General features: G+C 43.6%; 1 protein-coding gene across 3 annotated transcripts; it reads right to left on the bottom strand.

Moving 5' to 3' along the window:
* Positions 1 to 1,524: 1,524 nt before the first annotated feature.
* On the bottom strand, positions 1,525 to 27,883 carry DYNC1LI2 (dynein cytoplasmic 1 light intermediate chain 2). Of its 3 annotated transcripts, XM_047834782.1 has the most exons (14): positions 27,562 to 27,879; positions 27,322 to 27,395; positions 24,701 to 24,817; positions 20,048 to 20,278; positions 14,887 to 15,056; positions 13,727 to 13,820; positions 12,634 to 12,769; positions 10,423 to 10,534; positions 9,777 to 9,836; positions 8,956 to 8,997; positions 8,444 to 8,561; positions 6,324 to 6,440; positions 6,200 to 6,207; positions 1,525 to 4,495 (listed from the first exon to the last, which is right to left on the bottom strand). In XM_047834782.1, the coding sequence occupies exons 1-14, from the start codon at positions 27,666 to 27,668 to the stop codon at positions 4,478 to 4,480; spliced, it is 1,404 nt and encodes a 467-aa protein (XP_047690738.1). In that variant the 5' UTR covers positions 27,669 to 27,879; the 3' UTR covers positions 1,525 to 4,477. The 3 variants fall into 3 exon arrangements, with proteins under 3 accessions (XP_047690738.1, XP_047690737.1, XP_047690736.1); XM_047834781.1 differs by lacking the exon at positions 6,200 to 6,207 and having other exon boundaries at positions 27,562 to 27,874; XM_047834780.1 differs by lacking the exon at positions 1,525 to 4,495 and having other exon boundaries at positions 5,222 to 6,207; positions 27,562 to 27,883.

The following is a 27,883-nucleotide window of genomic DNA, read 5'->3' as shown; positions in this document are numbered from 1 at the left end:
ACAGAGGAAGTAGGCCCAAAAGGGATGAAGTTCCCCAGTTTGGGCTGCTTTCTGGTTCTGCTTCTTAATCAGTTCCTCATCTGTCCAAACTGTACTTGCCTGGGGCGCCTAGGTAGCTCAGTCAGTTAAGCATCCAAGTTCAGCTCAGGTCATGATCTCGCGGTTCGTGGGTTTGAGCCCCGTGATGGGCTTTGTGCTGACAGCTCAGAGCCTGGAGCCTGCTTCAGATTCTGTGTCTCCCTCTCTCTGCCCCTTCCCTGCTTACGCTCTCTCTCTCAAAAATAAACATTAAAAAAAATTAAAGTGGTAAATTTTATGTTGTGAGTTATATCTCAATAAAAAGAGAAAAGGATGGTTGGTTGAGTGAGAGGGCTCCCACTCATGAAATCTAGGGCAATGTGAGCATCAAAAAGAATGAGTTATTAGATTGTAACACTCTGAATCTAAAAATTCACAGTAAAAACAACTACCCAAAAAGAGCAGAAGGAAGAGAACTCCTTTTTATAGATGAATGCCGGCTAATAAATGCAGGAGGAATGATGGGATAAGAAAATTATCACTTAAGACTCCTAATGAGGGGCGATTGGATGGCTCAGTAGGTTAAGCATCTGATTTTGGCCCAGGTCGTGATCTCACAGTTCGTGATTAAAGCCCCACCCCACATCAGGCTCTCTGCTGCCAGCGGAGAGAGCTTTGGACCCTTTTGTCTCCCTCTCTTTGTGACCCTCGAGTGTTCTCTCTCAAAAATAAACAAACATTAAAAAAAAAAAAAAAAAGACTCCTAATGAGATAACGGATTTAGGCAAAAAATCATCAGCAGGTGCTATAACCAATGGGTAAAAAGGTGGCTGAAGACCAAGATACTCAATAGTACCACCCACAGTTTACTGGATAGATCTGGGGGGCACCACCTTAATCAAAGAGAATCAAACCTAACATCCCAATACAGGGACAACCTAATGTGATGCACCAGAACATATGTAACCTCACTTATGTAGCATCCTTGCAAAAGCCATTTAACCTGAATCAAATCATGAACAATGACACAAACCCAGAATGTGGGATTTTCTATGACCTGAACTTACTCAACACACTTAAAATAAGTGTAAGAAACAGAAAGGGGGCTTCTCTAAAATGACAAATCCGATTTTCTTGAACATATTTTACTGTTCCCCATTTAAATAGATAAAAAGGATTATGATACAGTTGCTCTGAAACTCCTCTACGAAGCTGAAGTCTTCCAAATTAGCTAAGTGAAAACGAGCTCAATTCAGACAATCGAGAATTTATCTAAGAGGCAAGAAAATATGTTGGATAACTCACAAACACCACTATACTTTACCTGCAGCTTAGAACTCCACATACTTCAAAATATGGATTTAACAGTTTTCTTAACAGAATGTCTAATAATTTTTAGTGAGAGAGGTAAACATTTTTTGCCACATGGTAGATATGCCATATGATTAGCAGACAATTCAATCTCTCTCCAGTGAGATAATTTATCATAAAGAAAGTCACCAAAAATTGTAAGCAGTCTGGATTCGTGTTTATTGAAGCCAGTAATTAGAGACATCTTCTTTTCCAGCACTAGAAAGCAAGGTTCCACATGACTGCATAACTGTATCCGGTTAGAGCCACACCCCTGGACTAAGGCTGGTGGGGGAATAATCTGCAGTCCAAATTTTAAGTTAAAAACACCAATAAACTCAGTATAGAGACGACAGTGAACTTTCACTTACAGCATCAACATTGTTAAGGTCATGATGTACAGAGCAGTCACTTGCAACTTTGTTAAACTCATAAAATACGACATCATCAGTTTAAATAGTGATTTTTAAAATGCCAATCAAAAACAAAAGTGCAAACAAAATTAAATAATTCTAGCAGCATACCCGTTGCATTTTTAGGAAAGACCAATTCATGGCCACATCTTCAAGGTTGGGCTTATTTCTTTGATTTTTCCATTTTAAAGATAAACAGCAGATGTAACCACTATAATATATATAAATAGTCAGAAAATTGTCTTTAATAGTCTACCATACAAGTGTATTCTGCAAATAAAATGAATTTTACTTTAAAAAGTAAAGGCTGTTTATTGTTTGGCCTTTGGTTCCACTGCTTGAAAACCCCAAAATAACAAAAAATATCTCCCCTCCTCCCACCCCCCCAAAAAGAACCCTGCAGCTCCCCAAAGTTGGTAGACTTTGGCAACCACTGAGCACATGACATATTACGCGCACCAGCGTCTTCCGCTACTAGGAGCAGCCACTCGTTACAAGAAACTCAAAGTGATCCCCAAGAAATCTTCCCTCACAAGACAGGTGTCTTAGCACTTCATCAGTTTTAGTACATCTTATATTGACACAAAAGTGCTTACTAGTTTAAATGACAAAAAAAAAACTTTGTAGAAAGTAAAATTTTGCATTAAAATTTGAAATCACACTGTATCCCCCACAGGCATGTGCCTTTCGAATAATTCTGTCTTGTTTCTGAGGTCAATTATTTTGCCCCTACCCCCACCCGAGCTGCTGTAGAGAGAGGGACTAAGTGACCCCCCCCATCAGTGTGGCCACAGCTGTTGGGCATCTACTGGTCACTACACCACAACTATCCTTATACAGTCAGTTTACTGTCATTACGTGGACAATCTGGTGATTGGAAGCCACAATACATTAAACAAATAACTGAATTTAAAAAGGGGTGGAAAAGTGTATTTTTAACAATAAAACTGGCACAAAAAACATGTTTTTATGTTTGTCAGAAAGGCAACTAAATACTCAGCTTTCTCCTTAACAGTGTTCAGACCTTTACAAAAAAAGCAATTCAAGACAGTCTTATTAGAGTCTTTGTATATACAACACAGGATATTAAGTTATGCCCAGTACTACGTTAGTGGTCAATCAAATCTGGTATGTAAAAGTAATGACGTTAGGGAAGTTATTTTCAGACACAATACAACAAACATTCATATAAAAAGAGTAAACTCCACATAAGTGAACTGTGGTTTTTTTCCCTTGGTTTGACAACAAATGTTTTATATATTAAATCAATGGTAGTGTTTGCATTCAAATGTTGTGTCGCATATAAAATTAAAAGTGCCATTTCAAATCCACAGAAGTCATTTCTAGAATGGTGGTATGACATGATGATGTGCATGAATTTGCTCTACACGGAGACACGGAAACTCTTGTTTCCATAAGAAAAAAATGCTACATTTTATGAAAAACACAAGTAAGAGAAATGTATCATTTCCATTTGCAATATAAAACATTCACACTTATTTGTCCATCTGATAGCACTGATCAGACCAGAGAGCTAGGACAAGACCCTTTTGCATCAATGGAACTCTGTGAAGGTATCCACAGACCATAAGGCAGGGATTGGTGCAAGCCAATTCATCAGAGTGCAATTACATTACAAACCTCCCTCAAACTTTCTGTAGCACACTGCATTATGGTAAAATGAGAGGTTGGTCACCCATTCTCTGTTAGTAGGCCAGCCTGTGGTAGTATAAAATTTTGTTTTTTTAATTTAAAAAACAAAGCAGGAGCTATTTAGAAAACACAATGCAAAGTTAAACTAATTTTGTTAACTGCTGACTTTAAACACACTCCACAGTGAATGCCCCCCCGACGCACATGCGTGGAGCCCAGCTCGTCCTGAGGACATGGCCTGGGCCACACGTGTGAGTCTCAGGCAGCTGCCATCTTCCCCACCCATGTCAGCTCCACCTGACTCAGGCACCCCCACACTTTACACATCTTTCTTAAGTTAGAGATGCATTCAGAACAAATCTTATTCCCATTTTCTCAGTATTTAGTTTGGAAATACTTTTAAATCTTAAAAATGATTATTCGACTTTCTACCGAACACACGGTATTTACTAACACCGCTCGTCTCCTCCTTCCTCATCTCCTCCAACGTTCAGCTTCCCCACCGTCACTTCTCGAATTCCTCCTTTCCGTCATCCTCTTTCCTGGACTTGCTGCTACTTAATCTGCTTCCCAAGAACAAGTGAATTTGCTAACACGCAACTGGTCAGACTAACCGCCCTCTGATCATTGATTTCCTGGTCTCATATGCTCCACCCTGAAAGAAAGCGGGCCATCTTTCTCTCGATCTACCCTCCCTTTCACAAAAGGCCCTGCTGCGCTTGCTTCTCACAAGAGAGCCACATGCCTGAGAGTCCAAGGGTTATCCTTAACAAAGGGGTCTGACACGTAACCTTCCTAAATGTGCATTTCATATTTGGACAAGCCAATGAAGTATTTTTTAAGTTCATCTCCCCTGCCCCAAAAAACTGATAGCATGTGCCATATCAGAAAAATCCTTGTCTTAGCAGATCAATATACATAGTTATTTGGTCATTTTACATATGCACTTTTTAAGGAGGATCAGGCTTCATTTTCTGTTGAAGAGTTTGTTACCATGGAGTCTGGTTTTCGAGTCATTCTATCCAGTTCTTCCTGAACATTTGTCAACACAGTCTTTTGTCCTTAAAAAAAAAAAAGAAAGAAAGAAAGAAAAAGCAGCAGTGATGGGAAACAGAAAAGAATTTTTCAAAAGGAACATTTAAAATGATACAGATTTCTGTAATCACTTGTGGTGATAATAACCTCAGTAAGAATGAAAGCAAGCCTTTTTTTCATTGCAGTGATGACGAGGAGATACCCTAATTCAACCCTTCCTTCCAAACATGACAGGTCCGTGTTCCTCTGACTACATAACTGCCCCCTGCCTGGGCAAGCCTTTGTGCCAAATATAAGGGCCTTTCTGAAAACACTCTCACCACCCACCCCTGACCCCATGCACTGTCATCACCTCCTTGTTAGAGGTGGTGTGTGAGTTTCTGGAATATGGCAAACTACTTTCTGTGCCTCAGACAGAACAGGTGTTTAGGTTTTGTTTTTAATTACAATACTTTAACTCATATGAGTACCCTGGAAACACCATGCTTCAATAAGAATATAAGACTAAGGTCAGACGTTTCAATCCTGCACAAAGTCAGTGCTCATATTTTTTTGTTTTCAAATGCTAGCTGGGACCTGGAAATGACCCTTCTCTCCTGTCAGAAATACCAGCCCACTGGGGCGCCTGGGTGGCTCAGTCGGTTAAGCGTCCGACTTCAGCTCAGGTCACGATCTCGCGGTCCGTGAGTTCGAGCCCCGCGTCGGGCTCTGGGCTGATGGCTCAGAGCCTGGAGCCTGCTTCGGATTCTGTGTCTCCCTCTCTCTCTGCCCCTCCCCCGTTCATGCTCTGTCTCTCTCTGTCCCAAAAATAAATAAACGTTAAAAAAAAAAGAAAAAAAAAAAAAGAAATACCAGCCCACAGCCTAGGCCACCAGACCAGGTGGAGTCTCTAAGAACTCAGGAGCCCCTGAAGGACCGGCTGACCTGAGGATGGAGTGATCTCCTGAGGGCCTCCTTTGATCTGAAAACACCAATTAGGGAAAACACTGTATAGTATAGTCAATGGAAAGTTAAAAACAAACCCATTTTAAAATAGCCTAGTGGGGCGCGTGGGGCGCTCAGCCAGTTAGTGTCTGACTTCGGTTCAGGTCATGATCTCATGGTCCCTGAGTTTAAGCCCCACGCCGGGCTATGTGCTGACAGCTCAGAGCCTAGAGCCTGGAGCCTGCTTCGGATTCTGTGTCTCCTTCTTTCTCTGTCCCTCCCCTGCTCACACTCTCTCAGAAATAAACGTTTAAAAAAAAGAAAAGAAAAGAAAAGAAAAAAAGCCTGGAGCTTCCCAGCAAAATGGGTAATTCCCAAGGAACTCGGCTCTTTTGTTTCAGAGGCCTCAAGACATACACTTGCTCTACTGGCCCACACGAAAGGAGTGTGGGTTGCCACAGAGAGTGTGCCTGTGACAAGGGGGGAGCTTCATGGAGCAGGAATTGATGACCCTCCAGTGAGACAGGCTCAGCTCATGGCAAGACTGGGGACAGTGAACAAATATCCTTATAAAACATAACAGAAAATTAAATATAATAAATAAAATATCAGTGCCACACCCTAGACCATGACCTCCAACAAACAGTTCCAATACCAGGGTCACATATTCAGTTTAGGATATAACTCAACTCACCCAATAGTCAGTTCCTGAGAACCCAATGTATACAAATCCCACCTTTAAATGTGCCAAAGAAACCTGCATGCTGTAAAGTGTACTGCTCAGTACAAGGTGGAGATGTGCTTACTTGCTTGGCTGTTGGGAACACGGAGGACGTGCACATCAGGTAAAGGCATACACTCCTGTCCACTCCCCCACCTCCAGCACTGCTCAACCACAAGGATCATAGGTTTCCAAGGGCCCTTTAGTACCTGACTTCTTGGCTGCGCTCTGCACACCACCAGCACCAGGACTTCCAGGAGAACCTGTCTTTTTACTCAGCAGACTATTGAAGAAGCTGGCCAACACACCTTCACTTGCTGCATTATCTAAGGAAACATTAAGAAAAAAAGCCTTACACCACCAGGATGACTCAATTACCACCATCACAAAACTAGTTTTCAGCTTGGAATTATCCATCTGTGGCTATCATCTTCCCAGGACACTGAGCACATTCATTATTGCCACTGCCAAGGCTACTTCCCTATTAACATGGTAAGTGTAAATCTGTTTAGATTTCCCACCTATCTGGGGACATAATAGAACTCATGCTCCACATCATCTCCCTATCCATGAGGCAGTGTTTCCCAAAGTTTTATAAGCCCTTAACATTCCAAGGCTGATGTGAAAAGGTCTCATTCTGAGTTGGAGATAGCTACTGTACACATAAGAATTAAATAAAATTTTGTTTTGCGAGTTTTATTGTAACCAACACATTTAGATATTACTAAGTCACTAGGATAAGGGCTACTTAAACTTCTAAGTAACTGAGCTTGAAAAGAGAAGTGAAGGGGGAAGAAAATGCCATAGTTCATATATGATAATCATTTAAAAATGAGAAACAAAATCAAGGACTCAAACTATACACTGTATTTTATTTTACTTATTTTTAAAAGTACTCACCACACCCAATATGGGGCTTGAACTCACAACCCCAAGATCAAGAGTCGCATGCCCTAGGGGCACCTGGGTGGCTCAGTCAATTAAGCATCCGACTTCGGCTCAGGTCACGATCTCATGGTTTGTGGGTTTAAGCCCTCCATCAGGCTCTGTGCTGACAGTTCAGAGCCTGGAGCTGGCTTCGGATTCTGTGTCAATCTCTCTCTCTGTCCCTCCCTTACTCGTGCGCTCTCTCAAAAATAAATAAACATTAAAAAAAAAAAAAGAGTTGCATGCTCAACATGCTCAACCAGCTGAGCCAGCCAGCCAGGCGCCCCTCAAATTACACATTTTTTAAAATTTACTACTTATTTACTTAAGACTTATTTTTATTTTGGGGCACCTGGGTGGCTCAGTCAGTTAAGCATCCAACTTCAGCTCAGGTCATAATCTTGCAGTCTGTGAGTTTGAGCCCCGCGTCAGGCTCTGTGCTGACAGCTCAGAGCCTGGAGCCTGCTTCGGATTCTGTGTCTTCTCCTGTCTCTGCCCCTCCCATGCTCATGCTCTGTCTCTCTCTCTCTCAATAATAAACATTAAAAAAAAAAAAAAAAGATTTATTTTTATCTTGTTTTGAGAGAGAGAGAGAGAGAGAGAGAGAGAGAAGTGGGGCTCACCCAAAGTGGGGGCTCATGCTCACCTGAAGCGGGGCTCAAACTCCCAAACGGTGAGATCACGACCTGACTCAAAGTCAGATGCTTAACCAACTGAGCCACCCAAGCGCCCTTATTTATTTTAAAAGTTTATTTAAGAGAGACACACAGTGAGTGGAGGAGGGGCAGGGAGACAGGGGAACAGAGGATCAGAAGCGGGCTCTGTGCTGACAGCAGAGAGCCCAATGTGGGTCTCGAGCTCTGAAACTGCAAGATCATGCATGACCTGAGCCGAAGTCAGACGTTCAATTGACTGAGCTACTCAGACGCCCCCTTATTTATTTTTAATGTTTATTTAGTTTGAGAGAGCGAGCCAGCATGCAAGTGTCAGGGGAAGAGAAAGAGAGAGAATCCCATACTGACAGTGTGGAGCTTGATCCCATGAACTGTGAGATTATGACCTGAGCCAAAATCAAGAGTTAGACATTCAACAGACTGAGTCACCCAGACACCCCTCAAAATACACATTATTAAGTGATTATGTTGTATTCCTCTTTGAAAGAACCTGCATGGCCTGATACAGAACCAAGTGTAAGGGCCATTGATTCCAACAAAGGAACCAGCCTTAGTGTCTGCCAACCACGAGCCCCTTCCCTTTGAGCGAAGGAAAGTGGAAAGCAGCCCCTTCTTGGGGAAGAGAACAGCCCAGTTGCCACGGGCCTCCACGTTCCAAACCCAGCCACATAGCCCCTTCAGAGCTCAGGCCCAAGACTAAACACTCTCCACAGAGGCAGGATACATACTTTTGATGTTTGGGTCCGGCTTCTTTACTGATGTGCCCGGGGAAGCACTAGGCACACTCGCTGGCCCTCCCCGGCCCTGAGTTCTTGGAGAGCCAGAGGGTCCTCTCGCAGGGGATTCCTAAGTCCAAAACCAGTCCAAGTTACATACAGGCATAAAAATAACAGGAAATACACATCCCCAAAACGAAGACATGCTCTGCAGGATATTTTTCACAGCGTAAGGAGAAGGGAGGTAGGACTGGGAGTTTGCCCCCAGCTCAGTCTCTTTCTAGACCTTAGTTTCTCCTCAGAGAAGAGACATCAAGATAATGAAACCTGCTCACTCTATTTCCCAGAGCTGTATTCCTTTCCTGAGTCTCCTACTATGTTCCTCGCCCTGGGCTTTTAGGGAAACCAAATTCCCTTTGAAAATACAAAAACCCACACAAATGTAAGCTCTTACAAATAATGGCATAAAGTGTGAAGACACCTACAACACTGAGCCTTGACTCCATTTAGTTTAAGGTACTCACAGAAGCTCTCGTGGGCGTGGCTGGCTGCTTGGCAAGGAGTGACTGCAAAGAGAGGGACACACTGGCCATTAATAGAGGCCTGCAGAGTGGACGGAAAGTCTGGAGAAACACTTCCCAGTACTCCACTAGAGGGCGCCATTAATAACAACCAAGTCACGTTTTATATTATACATGCAAAATGTTTAAATTCAGAAATTTGCTACATGGTGAAAAAAATAATTCAAGTAACCAGTTTTGGAAGCAAGGAGAGCACAGAAAGGAGGACCAGCTGGCAAAAAAAAAAAAACCCATCGACACCCTCCGCAGAGCTGCCTGGACCATCAGGAAGACCTATGACAGGTCTAAGTGGCGTGTCTAACAATAGTCCTAGTAAAACAGGAAGGAGAGACTGGGTTTGCATTCTGAACTGTCAGCTTGTGGAAGTTACTCTCCTCACCTACAAAATAGGTACATCAGCTCACCTGCCTTCATGCACAGGGCTGTGTGGGGCTATGTGAAATAATGGAAGTGAAGTCAGGGCACTTGGTAAACTGTCAACACAAGAAGTATTATGCCAAAAAACCTAATTTCCAGAATGAAAGGGTACTTAAAATGATACCAAGCCTATCATTGTTGAGAATCTGCAAGCAGGCAGGGGATCACCTGAGGCAGCTGGTCTAACTCCTACTCTGTACCAATGCCAGAAATGGGAGGGAACAAGGAGACCTGGTGGCAATCCCTTTAACGCTGCAAGCTCTTTGTGATGCCCTCCACCTCATCCCAGGGGACTGGCATTTCATGCAAGAGAAGGCCTCTGCTCTGGCCTCACTGGTTTTTCTTACCTGTTGCTTCATTAGGAACACCTGCTCATCCTCGGCTGCCAACTCTTTGTCATGGACCAGCTGTGAAGTGAAGTGACATACTCATTTGTGGTCACAGGCCAAGAACACCCGAACTACTGTCAAAATTCTCACTGAAAGAAGAATCTTGGGCTCAGGTCTCAACACGGGTCCAGGGAGAGTCCCTGCGGCAACAGCACAATTATGTTTTTTTAGCCTGGCACCAACTCTATTCCAAGACCAGCCATGCCATGTGGCCAACTGACATTTTTAAGTGGCAGGTTCTCAACAACCCCTCTCAGATCAGGGCCTGAAGATCAGGGGAGCACAAGGATCTCCTAACAGTAATCCCGAGGCAGCGGTGGCATTGTCAAGACTTAGTAGGAAACTTCAACCCAACTCCTTGTGGCCTTGTGGGCCCTCCAGCACTCACATCCCACCACCTGGAGCCATTTACATTCACACCAGGCTTCCCCTAAACTTTTTTTAAGAGGCTCTTGGATTACATTCTTCTTCCCCCCAAAATGGTTCAATGTGTAAGACATATCTCTTTAAATGTTTCTTTTCCCATAAAAAAAAAAAAAAAACAAAAACAAAAAACAAAAAACACAGAAAAATGCCTACAACTCAAAGTGACTGATCTGGGTACCTTTCTCACAGGTGGTTTCACAATAAAATCTTCATATGCATCTTCTGGCTTCACAGTTGTGAAATTTTCATGTAAAATAGCTATTTTCTTTTCGTTGTCCCAGCCTGCAGGTCTAAAAGCAAAGAGACAGGGATTGATTTGCTTTTCCTGGGACTGCCTTATAGCACGTTAGGTAACATTCCGGGTTAGCGAGGACTCCTAGGTGAGACCCATTCCCACAAAATCTAGCGAGGACTCCTAGGTGAGACCCATTCCCACAAAATCTGGCCTGTAGCTGCTGGGGCTGGCTTGCAGCTTGTGGCAGGAAAGCCAAAATTTACTGCCGGCATAACCAATCAGATTGACATGGCAGGTTCTGTCCTGTACTGAGCTCATGGGGCCCAAAACCTAGAAGCCAGAGTCAGATCTTACTGACTCCACATGCTGACCCACAGGAAGTGTTCAGAGTTTTCACACAACTCCACCCAGAAGAGCAAGGACATAATGGGGCCTTGTTCCCACAGAGCGGAGGACATAGAGAGCAGCACAGACACAGCTCCGGATGAGACCGTTTCTCTTGGGCTTTGGTGTAGAAGAACTCAGAAGTCTTCTGAAAACAGTTTTCTTGTGGACTAGTTCATTAATTTTACTGGTGTGGGAAGATGTACCGTGGAACAAAGCAGGGCAGCAGGATCTGTACTCTCCTGGGCTGCAAACCAGAGGGACACAAGGAGCCCTTGAGGCTCCTACATGGGTGCTGCCCTGCTTGAGATCACTAAGCAGGATGGCATCCACGTTCCATTAAGTTAAGCCACGGTAGCCTACTGTTGCCACCAGATTCTCACAGGTCTCCCTTTCTCCACCTAAGTCCTACTTCACTGCTCCACAACCAAGAGGGCGCTCTTACCCAGGGTGCTCCACCCAAATGGTTTTGCTGACTTCACCAGTTCCCAAACAGGCAAACTACCAAAGGATCAAAGATTCAAAGGGACGGGGTATGATCAAGATACAGCCACAACCCAAGCAGCCTTCGGAAGGTGTGAGATGCTTCTCCTCTCCAGACCAGCCCTGATCCTCAACCTGTCTTCCTGGGGCTTCCTGTTCCTCAGGATCACAAGTAATTTGGGCACTCACGTATCATTCACTGAGCTTGTGTCTTTGATGCCTGTGTGATTGCTCTGGACAACAATCCTCTAAAAGCCACCCAAGGCTCTAGCTCTGCCATCTGTGAGGAGCCCAAATGAGGCTCTCCCTAAATGTTCAGGAAGCAACCTATTCAGTGCCAAGAGCTCTTGGTTATCACATCTTCAGCCTTCTGAGAGGCTGTTCCTCCTACCCCTCCATTCCTTCTAGCCTGCCTAGCACACACACACTCAGCCTTCCAGCATCACCCCCTCTGCCCTCCCTGCCGCACTGCCTCCACTACCACTCCATTACTGCTCCACCCCTGCCCTCCAGTGCTGTGTGCAGGGACCATATCTTGTTCACTTCTGTGTCCTTAGCATAGAACCCAGACACCTAGGAAGTACTCAGCAATTGCTGAATGAACTGTAATTCTGAAGTCAAGAGGATATCGAAGCCTACAAACACTGATCTACTAGCACAAGTCCTCTCAGAGGCCACACAGCTTCATCATTCATTCATACATCCAAAACACTCATCATTTTCCAGTGACAGAAAAACACAAACTGGAACAGACAGGTATCTAAGTCTCTGCCCAGGACAGCAGCCCCCGTGGCTCCAAAGTACCAAAAATACAACACACATTCAGTATAGCCAAAGCCCATGCTGACGGGTACACCAACAAGGGTGCCTGCAATCATCTCTGCCAATGGGCAGAGAGATCACATGCTTCAACAGAAGGCATCAGGGTCCCCAAAGCCCAATTCCCTATACTTCAACTCCTTCCTCCAGCCAGTATTCTACCGGAGTTGACAGTAAGTGGCAAAAAAGTCTGGCTTAAGTTTTGGTACCTTGCTCTCAATGATGAAAGGCAGCACCCATGACCTCACTCCACCTACTTCCCTTAGACTGAAGCAGAATGGCAAACAGTCTAGAAAGGATCTGGGTATATCTATCCCCTGTGAGGTCCAGGCCAAGCACTTTGCCCCAAGGCAGCAGAAAGCTGGCGGTGTACGAAAGAGACAGAAGGCACCTTACATGGAAGGATAAAAAGAAAAGAGCAAATGTACTATGAAAAGAAGCATTTGAAATCACCTATAAGGAACTCACATAAAAACTGCATCCTTTTCCACAACTAAGGCAGGTGTGATAAAGTGGAAGCCATACGTTTTATGAACAATATACTTATACAACAAGTCGAGGTTTTTCTCCTCCTTCACTGATGTGTAAATCAAGGCTGCTCCATCTAATCAATCTGCTTAAGGAAAACCAATTCACTGCAAGAGACAAAAGCAAACATAGCCAACCATAATCCTCAAAGTACTACTCACAGGCTAATTAGCTTTTGATCAATACATGATCAAAAGAAAGTGTTAAAACTTTTAAAACTAAAACGGTAATAATGACAGATGAACTATGTCAAAAGCATAAAGGATGTCAATGGTGGCAGGCCATGTGGTTCATTTTTTAACATGCAGACTGTTGTCTTTTGACCCGTCAGGTTGGTTCATAAGCAGTCAAGTTAATGGCTCTGAAATTAGCCCAGGAAAACACCCTCAGCATATCCAGGGTGCAGATTCTTTCCTAGACACAGATGTTCACACGTGATCCAGTTTATTATTAAGCACCTCTTCTGTAAGAGATGGGTACCTACATGTATCAGCACCCTCCACTGAGCTGGACAAGATAAAAGGCCCAGAGGAAGTGGTATGGGGATGTAGCACCACTTGCTACTGTATTTTTACAGAAGTATAACTCAAAAGACTGCTGACGCAGTATCTCTCATGGACACCACACAACATAAACATATGGGAAACTCTTTGTGGCATCTATAACAATATCGTGTTGGGTAATTAACCTTTTTGCAAAAAAAGCAAAGTTTAAAAAGATTTCCAAGATATGATGAAAGTAGTTTTGTTAGTAAGACTCCATATCAGCTTTCTTCTTAATATGAAAGCCTATCAAATGTACAGCATTAAAAATAAAAATAAATGAAAGGCAGACACAAATCAGTAAGTCTCAAATTCCAATACAGTAAAATACAAAACTAATAAAAAGATGTATACAATTTTTCCCCGGCAGAAGACCATTCTAGATTCAGGAAGTTCTTTATCTTTTTGAAGATACCAATCTAGAGGGAAGCCTGAATTAGCACAGAAGGGAGCCTGTGCTCCTGTGCCCTGACACAGCGCTCCAAGGATACACTGGAGGCAGAACCTCCGTAGGTGTGACTGGATGAAGTCAAAGTGCTCGTCCCTGTAATCATGCTCCTTCTCCAGGACACTCACTGCATCACACTGCAGGGAAGACAGAAAGAGAAAGGAGTCACCTCTTTGCTTCTCTGCCTGCTGAGGATGGGAATGGTGTCTTCTACAGAAATAAACTATCATAGTTCCAAAGAAGAAAGCCACAGCCAAGGGTCTAAACATTAATTAGACAAAAGTGAAAGTGAGTGAAAAGAGTGAAAAGTGTAAGAGTGAAAAGCAACTGGAGATTTCTCTTTCATCCTGGGCCACAGTTTCCAGAGCTGCAAAGTGGGGACGTAACAGTCTGATCACCTCACAGTTGTTCTAAGAATCAAACACGGTCACAGCAGGAAGCAGGCCATGGGACGTAGCTGTGCACTGCACCCTCCAAAGAACTCTCATCTCACAGAATATAATGTGAATGGCACACTGTGTGGTTGGGAATAAAGTACTTTTAAAATCCAAAAAAAAATTTTTTTAAGTTTATTTATTTTTAAATAATCTCTACACCCAACACGGGGCTCAAACTCATGACCCTGAGATTAAGAGTTGCATGCTCTTCTGACTGAGCAAGCCAGGCGCCCCATAAACCCAAAATGGTTTTAAAGCTAGTTTTTTCTTTTCTAAGGGAAACAATTATTTCTCTACGACTCAACTTAATTTTCATTCCCACATCATCATCCTACAGGGCAGAAGAAAGTGAGTTCCCTTCCTTCTTTTTCCAGTGTTATGTTCTTCCTGAAAACCATCTCAAATCCAACAGACTTTAAATGACCAAAACCCCAAAAGAATTCTGCTCTTCTATTTTTTAGCCATCAGTTTAGGCTAGACCAACTGGTTTACGGAGCCTTAAAAAAACTGCTTTTAGTTCTGAGTTTGAATCACTCAATAGACAGTACTTCATGGAGAGATAAACTATGAACAGAGTAATGTCATGTTTCCAGCAGCAACATTAAATGACAATATTTTCTAGCCTGACATATTCAATGTACCTTATGAATCCTGAATTAGTCCAACTCTCCCATGGGAAGACACCCAACAAGAGCCTCTAAGTTTCTTTTAGATGGTAATTGTTCACTGGCCAAACCCAGCCAGATTTATAATTCCTGGCGCATACCTTTGTGCACACCACCAACACTGGGATTCCCAGGTTATGAGTCAGCATATTGTCACCAAGAGGCAGGGCAACATTTTCTTCGTCAGGACCTGAGGTCAGAGGTCCTCTTCTCTGCGGGGAACCTTGACAACCTTCTTCAGGCTCAATATAGTCTTGAAAATCTTTCACAACTACAGGTGAAAAAGTAAAAGAAAATCACACAAATAAAAATACACATGCCAGTTTTAGAAAACTGAAAAAGGTAGTAATAAGCACAAAAAATAGAGTTCTGACAAACTTCCCCACTCTGCCTTACTGTAATATTAGGGATTTGGAGGTGGTGATACAAAATGCCAATTCTAACATATTGTCTGAGCATTATAACTTCAGAGCAGCAAAGATATTCCCCTGGACATGTTTAATTATATCCAACTCTTAAACAGGTTTTATTTATTTTTTTATTCTTCTACTTTTTAAAAAAAAAAAATTTTTTTTTTATTTTTTATTTTTGAGACAGAGAGAGACAGAGCATGAGCAGGGGAGGGGCAGAGAGAGAGGGAGACACAGAATCTGAAGGAGGCTCCAGGCTCCGAGCTGTCAGCACAGAGCCCGACGTGGGGCTCGAACTCGTCAACCACGAGATCATGACCTGTGCCGAAGTCGGACGTTCAACCGACTGAGCCACCCAGGCACCCCAAGATTTAATTTTTTAAAAAAAGATTTTATTTTCAAGTAATCTCTACACCCAACATGGGGGCTTGAACTCACAACCCCGAGGTCAAGAACTGTACGCTCTTCCAACATACAGGGGCTTCCCAGGCGTCCCTTAAATAGGTTTTAAAAACATCTAAGGTTTTAGTAGTTTCTATTATTTAATAGTTTCTATGAAAAAAGCCACATTTCTTATATAGCTAACATTTTCAAAAAATCAGAAGAGTAAAACCATCTGAATTCCACAAGAACATGCTGTTTTCACATAGCTATGTCTGTACTAAGGAGCAAGGCTGGGCTTGGCCAGCACCATCCACGTCTCCTCATCATCCTGACTCTTGTGGACCCAGTCTCATCTTTAGGAGATCCTGAATCACTGTGCAGTGTTGGCGGACCTGTTCCTAACACAAGAAGGGGTCAGGAGTAAAATGTCCACTTCTTAGCACACACAGTCACTAGCGTATCAATAGTGCAATCCCATAGGAGGGCCCTGAAGCTGAGAGTGGTTCATGGGCCTGGTTAAGCCAAGTGAACCAAAGCCCACGGACCCATACCTTTTCGTGGGTACTTCAAGGCTCACATGTCAGGCCAGAGAACAGCCCACAAATTAAAACTGCTATGAGCTAGAGCAGCAAACAGGCAGCTCTACCTTCTACACACAACAGGACGAAAGGATCAAAATGCCTTTTGGTCTCATCCACAACATGCTCATTAAGAAAATGCAAATAACTGGATTAAAGAGAACCCAGGGAAAGGTGCACATACTTCTCTTCATCCACAGAACAAGTTTCAAACATTTTAAAACAATGAGTTTTAACCGATAGAGATTTTACGTTATCATTACATGAGCTCCTAGAATTAATCTAAAGAGTACAATGTCTTTCCTAAAATATTGGGCAAGTTGAAAACCATCTCAACTAAGACCTAAAGTGCAGACATAATTAACATTTCATTTCTACAGCTTCTCTTTAATTAAGCTCATTCATATAATTTCATCGTCAATATAAACACTAGAGATCTCTACTGCATTTTAGAAAAAAACAGAGACAGAGAAGGGTTTTCTGATTAATTAGTGTGGTTATTGAAGGATCTTGAAGAAATCAAAGGTTCTCACATGAATCTCCTTCAACGTATTTTAACAAATCTTCAACTCATTGAAAAATACAAAGGTTTAAGTTTGGGTCATACCTATCACTGCCCAATATCACATGAGGCACTCAACCAGGGCTTGCACGACAGTGAGCACGGCAGAGCCTGGGGTGTTACAGGTGAGCTAAGTGGCTGTGGCAGGAAGCAGAGGCGGGCAGCCCCAGAGGTCTGTTCCATAGAACTCCATTACCCAGTGTGCTGCACAAACTGCTGTATTCTACATATGCCATGACATGAAAATAGGTGGGAAGCCCTGGGTTGGACTGGTCACTCTCTAAAGGAATAACTTAACTGTGGCTATCCAGTAGCCATAGGAAATACACATGTGTTTTTAATAACTCAGCATTTCAGAAAATAAGTTGGGAGACAGAATAAGTATTCATGACATAGATAGAGGTTGGTGAAAGGAAGGATAATAAGAACATACTGAGCAGTGTGCAATTCAGATAATAAAATGTGCATTTCCCTTAGGGTGCACACTTACCACAGTATTAATTTCTCTCCAATGGTGAGATGGCCAGTATTTCACAGCAGGAGCCAACAGCCCACCTGGGGGCTCCCCCTTTAGCATCACGTAATAGTTGGTAGCAAAAGGGGATCAGAGTGCTCTACCCTACCTGCTGCTATCTCTCTCTCATCTTCTTCTTCTTCCTACCTCACTGATCACCCACTGGTTCCACAGTCCTGAAAAATCACACAGACAGCACCTAATCTTTTTTCTCTATTTGATAAGTAAGGGAAGCCCAGACATAAAGCAGGGAAGACAAGACTAACCTACACAAGCGCCACCTTCTGGAGGCTCTGGGGTTGCTCTGCCTTCCCCTCACTGCCAGTCAACAGCTGCCACAGATTTAGGACCACTGGGGAACCAAATCCTGAAAAAGTGACCCCCCCCCCCCCCCCCCCCCCATGGAGCAGCTTTCCAAACCCAGCAGACTGGAGACTGGTATTGATTGGAAACTAGGTTGAGTGACAGCCCTTCACTCATTCAATACAATACCTAGAGTCCAATTAATCTGCAAAGAGGGAGTCTGATAAGCAAGATGGCGGCCAACTGCTTTATTAAAATGTAACCTAAAACCAGCACTAACAAAGGCATTCCTTCAACATGCAACACAAAGGCGTGACTATCATTCCAAACATTTCAGAGGAAGGGTGGTGAAAACAAGAGAGGCCTTCAGAAGGTTAACGAGAGTCATGAGGCATGGACGAGGTTACAGCAATTGCTAGTTGCTCTCCTATGTCCTTTCTCCTCTTCTTCCTTATAACCAAACCAAATCCGGATACCTAGAACACATGGCCATACAAACTACACTTCCCAACCTCCTTAGAAAGACAATAGGCATGTACCCTTCAACCCTTCTTTCTTCTTCCTCCATCCTGCTGCCTGGAACACGGAAGTGAAGGCGGTGACAGTTCTAGTTGTCAAGAGGAAGAGAACCACACCCTAGAGATGACAAAGCAATAAGCAGAAAGGAGCCAGGATCCTTGACCTGACTTCCCAGAGCTGCCTTCTAGGCTTGAACTGCCTTATCTCCAGATTTCATTTACAGGAGAGAGAAATAAACTTCAGTCTTGTTTCAACCACTGTTATTTTGGTTTTGTGTCACAAGCAGCTGAGTCTAATCCTAAGTGACACAGACAGCAATGACGAAGCAAAAAATGAATTCAATAGTTTATGGGAACGAAAGATCCCCAGAGGCAGGCATCTTATCTGCTAGGTGCATCTCCAGTGCATAGAACAGACCTGGTATAAGGCAGACACTTTTCCTATCTGGGAAAGGACAATATCCGTGGCTCAACCTTGCTTTTTTGTTTGTTTTAAAAATCTTTACAAGGTTAAAAAAAAAAATCTTTATAAGTTTATAACACTAAGAAAACAGATTCAGAGACTGAAATCTCCAGGGCATTAACCCATTAATCTGGGCAAGATGCTAAATATGCAGTGAAAGACAAACAGCTCTTCAGCCTCAGAACTATTCTAAGAAGTTGTCTTTAGGGTCTCTATTCCAGGGGAAAAAGAGGCATTATCTAGAAAGGTCAGCAGCTGAAGCTGCATAACAACCACTGTAGCACACATGCACACGGCACACCATAGAATTTAAATTCCCCGTTTTAGCTAATGTGGGACAGGAGCAAGAGGAATTTATCACAGGAAGACACACAGCAAGAGATCTGATTTAAAAAGCACATCAAAATTTCTGAACCCTTTTGCCAGTAAGTGTGAAGATCCCGTGTGCCATGCCCTAGAAGCCCTCATTAATTCACTGAAGAGAGTGATGTCATCCTGTGGAAAAAAGCCAGGCTGAGCCAAGCCTGCCCTGGCCAAGATTGCTGCTGCTGAACATTGCCATGGCTCCAGCCCCTGCCCCTCCCATTTCCCTGGCAAGGGGACAGAAGCTGATGTAAGTGCAGAAGCAAGGGAAAGGAAAAATAAGCTTCTGAATCACATTAAGGAAAAACAAAACAAACAAACTTCCTTTAATTTGAAAGTTCTTTGTTGTCAAAAGGACTTGGGTGTCCTTAATATTAAAACAGCCTTTCATTTTAATGACAAAAAAAATGACTTTCCTATTTCTAACTAAAATCATACTTGCTTGATGGCAAAATGAACTAAGGTAGAAGCTGAAAGATTTGTCTCCTTTAAAGGGCTTCCTTTACACCTGTCAACAAGAGAGTCCCTAGGACCTCAATGGAATCCCAGAGCAATGGACTCAAGCTGCATGCTGATCGAAGTCTCCACATCCACTGATGCTAACTCAGCAGCCAGAGTAACAGAAAAGCAAAAAGACCCACAGACTGATCAAACTTTGAGGGATGAGAGAATAATCTTTAAATTTTTTTTAATGTTTATTTATTTTTGAGAGAGAGAGACAGATCGAGTGTGAGCAGGGGAAAGGCAAAGAGAAAGGGAGACATAGAATCTGAAGCAGGCTCCAGGTTCTGAGCTGTCAGCACTGAACCTGACATAGAGCTCAAACCCACAAACACAAGATCATGACCTGAGCCAAAGTCAGACGCTTAACCGACCGAGCCACCCAGAAGCCCCAAAGAATCTTTATTTTAAAAAAGAACCAACGGAGATAAAAAGGAATATGGTTTCATTTACTTTCTACAACTGTGATGCTTGAGAGTAAGACTGCTTTAAGTACTTTTTGACTACTGAATTTACAAGAGAAACTCTGAAATAAACGGTACAAACAAAACCAAATATTCTGTAAAGGAAGCTTTGTAACCTCTTGACACTGTGAAAAGGAAGGTGGCTTGAACCATCTCAAGAGACTAGTCAATTTTCCAATTGAGAAAATCCTATTTTACTTACACTTCCGTTCCAGCTCCCTCATTTCTTCTGGTGGAATTTTCATTTTATCAATGTGCTCACGTAAAACACTAGCCCATTTCTGAAGAGATTCCATCACAGTCCAAGGCCTAGACATGTCTGCAACAAAAATGACCAGGGTCTCCGGCAAGGACTCGGCAGAAACTGCAAACTTCAGCAGACCTTTATGATACAGGTCTCCATCCAGAATCCACACGTTGCAGCGTGTATGATCTAAAAAAAGAAGTAAAGCGAAGTTACGACCTCACAATGACCATCAGCACAGCTGAAAAAAAGCCACATCAAGAGGAACTTAAAAGTGACAACCACAGAATACCATACAAAACGCAACAAGAAAGCCTAATCAGAAAAGAGGTCAAGTGCTCAGTGGGCAGTAACCTTTGGTCAAGGTATCTGATGAACCATTTAAACTTAAAGATTTCTAAATCGTCATGATATATTATATCCACATGTAAACAGATTCCAGCAATGTATAGTAGAATAAAGAGTGAAGGACATTTTTAGCTTTTTTTTTTTTTTTTTAATTTTTTTTTTTTTTTCCCAGCGTTTTTATTTATTTTTGGGACAGAGAGAGACAGAGCATGAATGGGGGAGGGGCAGAGAGAGAGGGAGACACAGAATCGGAAACAGGCTCCAGGCTCCGAGCCATCAGCCCAGAGCCTGACGCGGGACTCGAACTCACGGACCGCGAGATCGTGACCTGGCTGAAGTCGGACGCTTAACCGACTGCGCCACCCAGGCGCCCCCATTTTTAGCTTTTAATAAGAATCAAGATACATACAAAAGCTAAAATGTTCACTGGTCAACTGCACTACCGTCTACATGACCCATTCTCCTCAGATATCAGCAATGTATGAGGCAGCCAAGCTGTGCCAAGCAGCCTGTGGTTAAATAAGGTCTTCTTGTCAGGCATACTAAACAGTGAGTTCACATACTACAAAGGGTACCAAAGAGACAGGACCTTTGTGTTTAAATGCCAAGATAAAATCATTACTTATACACACTGAGGTATGAGTTACTGGATGCCTGGTGATATTGAGGAATTAAGTTATTCTTGGTATAAGAATATGGTTATGTTTTTAAAAATCCTTATCTTTTAAGGGTTCCTGAGTGGTTCAGTCGGTTGAACGTGTGACTCTTGATATGAGCTCAGGTCATGATCCCAGAGTCATGGGATCAAGCCCTGTGTCAGGCTCCGTGCTGAGCATGGAGCCTGCTTATGATATTCTCTCTCCCTCTGCCCCTCTTCCCAGCTTATACTCTTCCTCTCTCTCTAAAAAAAATTAAAAATTAAATAAAAAAAAAATCCTTATGGGATACCTGGCACCTGGGTGGCTCAGTCTGTTAAGCACTTGACTCCTGATTTTGGCTCAGGTCATTATTTCATGGTTTGTGAGTTCAAGCCCTGTGTCGGGCTCCATGCTGACAGTGCAGAGCCTGCTTGGGATTCTCTCTCTCTTCCTCTCTCTCCCTCCCTCCCTCCCTCCCTCCGCCGCTTGTGTGCATACACTCTCTCTCAAAATAAACTTTTAAAAAATTATTATCTTTTAGACATACAGATGGAAATATATGCAGATGAAATGACATAATGTCTGAAATTTGCTTCAACATAATCCAGTGTGAAGTGAAAGGAGAAGCAGGTGAGAGTATAGTTGAAATAAAATTGGTAACGAACTGATAACTGTTTAAGGCAAATAACACATACGTTGGGGTTTATGATTCTAATCTATGTTGTACCTTCTTTTGTTTTCCACAATTAAAAGCTAAACATACACACAAATGTGCAACTGCTGACATTTCATGAAACATGTGCTTCCAAAATCATAACTGGATGATCAAACCATAGAAGGTACTTCTCCAAAATGATAATCTATTTTTAAAAGTTTTTAGATACCATTTTTGAGAAATATTTTTCTTACAAAAGTGCACTGAGGGAAAACTCCTACAATCAAAAATATCATTTCACTAACTTTTTCCCCAATAAATTCCAAAATATACTTAAAAATCTATCTTCTGCTAACTACCTTTGTGTAATCAATTAAAACATATGCTGTAAAAAATTTAATATTCACAACTTTATTTCAACAGCATAATAAGGTATCTACTATCTACCGTCTAGCTATACTTTCAAAATTCTAATACATTTTAGACAGTGGTTTTGGTTTGGGTTCTGTGAATGCCTTCAAAGATATTGCTCTGTACCTGAAGCCCACTGATTTTGATGCCTTCCCTCACCAAGCATCGTTCCTTTCTTCAGCCTCTCTTCCCACTGCCCACTACACATTATCACCCACGTGCATGGAGATCACACATACCACATGTGACGTTAAACAGACATCCACAACCATGGAGGCAGTGGTCCTTCGACATGTCATGCCCTACCACAAACCAGGGACAAGAGACAATTTTTTCTATCTGTGTGATTATCTGCAAAATATATATTTATAACTCGGTCACATCACAAAAAAACAAAACAAAAAAAACCCAAAACCTACTGAAAGAAGTATAATTAACTACTGGTAAGGGCAACTCTTCCATCAAAAAAAGACCTGCAAAAACAAAAACAGACCTGCAAGTAGGTGGCCTAAAAATGCAGAGACCAGGAAATTTTTAAGGCAACCTTAAGGAATCTGAAATAAATGCTAACATGTCCTTCAACTCAGAGGCAAGTAAATATGGTTAATATGATGCTTTGGCATGATATATGCTTATGCCATCTTGATAAAAGCAGCTATAGAGATTCACAGAGTATCTATACCACATTTTATACTTTCAAAAGGGTACTAGAGCTACCACCACTGTGTCTCAAGTAGTTGGCTACACCTAACACGTGCCACCTCTCATTGTGTCAACTTACAAAACAGGTATGGTTACCCAGTTCTACAAATGAGGAAACTGAGGTGCGGAGTGCTTAGGTCAGTCACAACTAGCAATTATGGGAGCAGGACTCTGAACCAGTTCTGGTGGCTCCAAAACCCAGGTGCTTCCACAATAACCACGCTGCCCAACAAAAACTGGATGCAAAAGGCTCAGACAACATGAGGCCCTCCCTCTAAGTCTAGCCCAACGGCCCCTCTGTCCCACCCCTACCCGCACTGATGCCAGTGGGCCCAGCTGGGCACCTGAAAGCCTCTGTCTTCCTTATACAAGAAGAGCCCTCGGCACCAGGCCCATCTCCTACCTTTCTTTCACATCTTTCAGGCAACGTTCGGTGCAGCAAAGGAAGCCAGGAGAGGAAGAACAGGTATAAAGTCTCTGGGGTTCTAAAATGACCATTACCTTAACATTAATACAGTGCAGCTCTCCAAGCTTTAACAAGAGATCCTGATCCATGACCTCTATGAAATGACTCTTGGAGATCCAAGAATTATACTGCTGGAAGGGACTTGGGTCCAACTTCTTCATGTTAGCAAAAAGGAAATGGGGAACCAGAAGTGGTAGGATTTAGTCCCTTATATAATCACCCTTACACTGTGATCCTTACTGTTTAAATGGATAAAGGCAAATACAAAGAAAGTAATCTAAAACAGATATTTCACCCTTACGCTACACAGATAATCTTCCTACATATGAAAAGACTAGGCACCAATGATTATTTATTTTAGAGCCATTCATAAAGCTTTAAAGTTTATAAAGGAAGCGTTACTGAGCAGTGGTAACCAAAAGCCATTACTCCAATCCAACTCAAAATTATAAGAATTTTAAGAAATATCTAATCCTTATGAATGCTTCTCATATAATGTTAATATTCCCAACTACCCTGCAGGTAGAAACTATTACTATCCACATTCTAGAGATAAGGAATTAAGAGAGAACATCCTCACCCCTGAGCCTCTGTCCTCCACTGAAAGAAACATGGGAAATGAGCATTTCTAACATTGTCACAAAGAGACCTAGAAAATTCTCCTGTGAATATCTGTTAAACTGTTACTCTCTGAATCATACCAATTTCAGATTCTCCACTAGAACCGGCAAAGTAACAATGTGTCCAAATCAATCTGCTAAATATTTCTCTCATAGAAAAGTCCAAAGGTTTTAAAAACATCTTTCATAGTACCTATATGTGCATCTGAAACTTTACCTTCAATATCTCCTTTTAACTGGGGGCTACCCAGAACAACAGCTAACAGCCTCATTTCTCATTTTTACTAACATACTATAAAAAGGAAAGAGGGAAGGGGCATCTGGCTGGCTTAGTCAGAAAAGCATGCTACTTTTTTTCTCTTTTTTTTAATGTTTATTCATTTTTTTTTTGAAAGAGAGAGACAGTGTGTGAGGGAGGGAGTGGCAGAGATAGAGGGAGACACAGAATCCGAAGCAGGCTCTAGGCTCTGAGGTGTCAGCACAGAGCCCCATGCGAGGCCCAAGCCCGTGAACCGTGATATCATGACCTGAGCCCCAAGTCAAACACTTAACCGAACGAGCAATCCAGGCACCTATAAAAACATGCAACTCTTGATCTCACGGTCATGAGTTCAAGCCCCACATTGGGTGTAGAGATTACTTACGTAAATAAATAAACTTTTAAAAAGTGGGTTAAGTCCTACAAAGACATACTAAACAGAAAATAGGAGCCACAACAGCAGAGTCTGAGATATGCATTTACCCCTTACCACAGATCAACACATCACTCACCATCTCGGTCCTCATCATGGACGCTGAGGTAGAGATACTCTAGGCCTCTTCCTTTTTTGCCATGCTCCGCTCCTTGAAGTTTAGTCATGAGGGTTGTTTTACCAGAACCATCTTCACCTACGAAGGATGTACAAGAGAAGGCAAAGTGTGCTGTTTATTCTAGGCAAGGATGGGGAATCTTGACACAGAAGTGACAACGAAGGTTTCACACAAAGCCTGCTGCTGAGGTCTCACTTGCACTCATCATAAACAAAACAGGCTTTGCTGTAAGAATGGAGGGGGGATAGTGGTGACAAAGGTGACAAATTCCAAGATATAAAATGACATTCTACTGCAGTCATCCTTATTTCACAAGGGAAGGAATAAGGCAGGTCCCTAGGTCTGTATGTCCAATTCATAAGACATCTATTTGGAGAAGTGAAAGTAAAAGGTGGGGTTAGTTTCACACAAAATAAAGTTTTACCACAAGAAAAGCAAGAAATCTTCAAAATATAATTAAACTTACAGTCCAGAACTTTGAACTAAAAAAAGTCTGATCCTGCCTAACAATCATGAAGAATAGAAGCTATTATTCACTTTTGATTTTAGTACCTCTCTTTCATAAGCATCCTGAAGGCTAGGAAACTGATGAAAATAATTACAGACCCAAGCAAAACTCCTAAGCACAATCTCAGTAATTATCAAGTGCCTCCTCAAACCCCTCCAACCAACAACCACCTGCACCCTCAAAAGAGAAACCTTAAACATTAAGAAGAACCACCACCCAGAAACATTACTAGGCACCCCTGGTATTTAATAATATGGAATTACAAGACATAAGAATTAAGAAGCATTCCACAGATCAAAGACCTCCTGTCCATCCCCAATGTCACTACTGTATTCAGAGACTCCACATCCCCATCCGAGCTTTGGTGAACAACTCTCAGCCTGACTTCAATACCTGCTCATTTTGAGCCACCTGCAACTCTGCTGCCAGAATTCCCTTTGTAAAACACAGATCTGCTGACCTTGGTTCCTCACTTCTTAAAGATCTCTAAAGGTCCTCTATTACCTTCTGCAGTGATCATCACCTAAAGAAGACCATAAGCTCCCCTCAAAAATGCTGGGAGGGGCACCTAGGTGGCTCAGTCGGTTAAGCATCCGACTTCGGCTCAAGTCATGATCTCATGGTCCGTGGGTTCGAGCCCCGCGTCAGGCTCTGTGCTGACAGCTCGGGGCCTGGAGCCTGCTTCAGATTCTGTGTCTCCCTCTCTCTCTCTGACCCTCCCCCATTCATGCTCTGTCTCTCTCTGTCTCAAAAATAAACAAACATTAAAAAACAAACAAACAGGGGCGCCTGGGTGGCTCAGTCGGTTAAGCGTCCGACTTCAGCTCAGGTCACGATCTCGCGGTCCGTGAGTTCGAGCCCTGCATCGGGCTCTGGGCTGATGGCTCAGAGCCTGGAGCCTGCTTCCGATTCTGTGTCTCCCTCTCTCTCTGTCCCTCCCCCATTCATGCTCTGTCTCTCTCTGTCTCAAAAATAAATAAACGTTAAAAAAAATAAATAAATAAATAAATAAAATAACAAACAAACAAACAAAACCACTGGGAAAACCACCCTCACAGTCATTCCCAAGAGGATTAGGGGATGGAAGTGAAACAAAAGGCCTTGAGAATCAGGGGCCTCCAGGGAAAAGTATTATCAACTCTTCAGCCTTCCACCATCTGACCCAACTTATCTCATCAGTCACCTACAAGGAGTTTCTGGCATCTTCCAAACCCCCACACCTTCCTGTCACTTCTGTGTCACTGCAAACACTCTGTGCCCCTGCATGTTAACACTTATCCTTCAAAACACCTGACCCCTAAAGTACCCTCTTGCAAAACAGCATCAAACAATGTGATGCCCTACAATAATCTTCCCATGCCAGCATGGTGTAGTGTAATTACCAACATATCTGTCTCTCTTGTGCAATGTGTGAGGGATGCCTGTGCTCTCCAGTGCCCAGCCGATAGGAATCTCTCAACAAATGGATTCTCTGGATGAATGAACCTGATCAAACTCCCTCACTTACGGACAGAAACTGAGACCAGACACAATAAGGGAACTGACCCAGGGAACCCAGCAGTGAGGGCTGGAATAATGCAGTCAAGTCCCTAGTGAGGACCCCAGGACCTCCTGTCCTTTGCAGAGTCTCTGCGACTGTGCCCTGCTCATGAAGATGGAGGAACGGTTCCGGTGGCATCTCCCCATACCCCTGACTCCCAAGTCACCTCATTTTCCCCCACCTCCTCCACCTAACCTTCTCATATACTCATCCCCCTCTCCACACCTGCAATTTGGTAAACTTTGAGACTATGACCACACAGAACCAGTGACATTTAAAGTAAGGCTGATGTTGCGGCCAAATGACTAAGGAATGTGCCGACAACTCCACGCCAGCATCACTGACTCTCCAAAAGAGATATCCCAACCTCAGGCACGGTGGACTTGGCCACTCTCCGGCTGTCCAGCCAGGATCTCCAAGCCCTCCTGGGCGAGGCAGGCTGCGGGCAGGAGAAAGGAAGGCTGGGACCTGTGAGAGGGGCGCCCGTCTCGCCCACCCCAGCTCCCCGGGCAACGCCCCACCTCCGGCGCTCACCGAAGACCAGGATGTTCTTGCCGGACGGCAGCTTGGATCTAGCGCGAGTGGACACCTCGCTCAGAATCGAGGACCTGTGGCGATAACAGCAAAGCGGTCAGTCCAGGGGCTAGCCTGGACCTGACTGGCCCGCAACGGCCCGTCAGTCTGTCCGACGGTGCAGCCCAGTCCGGACAGCTCCCCACTGGGCCGCACACTCCCCAGCCCCGCCGGCCCCGCCCGGCCGCCTCGCAGTCTTACCATAGGCTCTGGCCCTCTTCCTCCTCGCTGGTCAGGTCGCCGGCAGCCGCCACGGCGGGCCCGTTGGGGCCCAGCAGCAGCTTCTTCTCCACCCCCACCGGCGCCATCTTGCCAACTGCAGCCACAAAGAGGGCCCTCCCCCGGGCCCGCCGAGGACCCGCGAGGACCCTGGCCGGGCCGCCCACTCTCCGCCGCCCTCGCGCCGCCCCTCGCGCCGCCCACCCCGCAGGGTCCGCGCCGCCCGCCGCGCGTCGCTGGGCCCACGAAGGTCCGCCAGCTCCCACAGGGTCGTGAGGCCGCTGCGGCGGCGGAAGGTGGGTGG

Source organism: Prionailurus viverrinus, chromosome E2 (genome assembly GCF_022837055.1).
Source record: "Prionailurus viverrinus isolate Anna chromosome E2, UM_Priviv_1.0, whole genome shotgun sequence".
Classification (NCBI taxonomy): domain Eukaryota; kingdom Metazoa; phylum Chordata; class Mammalia; order Carnivora; family Felidae; genus Prionailurus; species Prionailurus viverrinus.
Note: the sequence above shows the minus strand (reverse complement) of the source record. Positions and strands in the feature narration are given on the sequence as shown.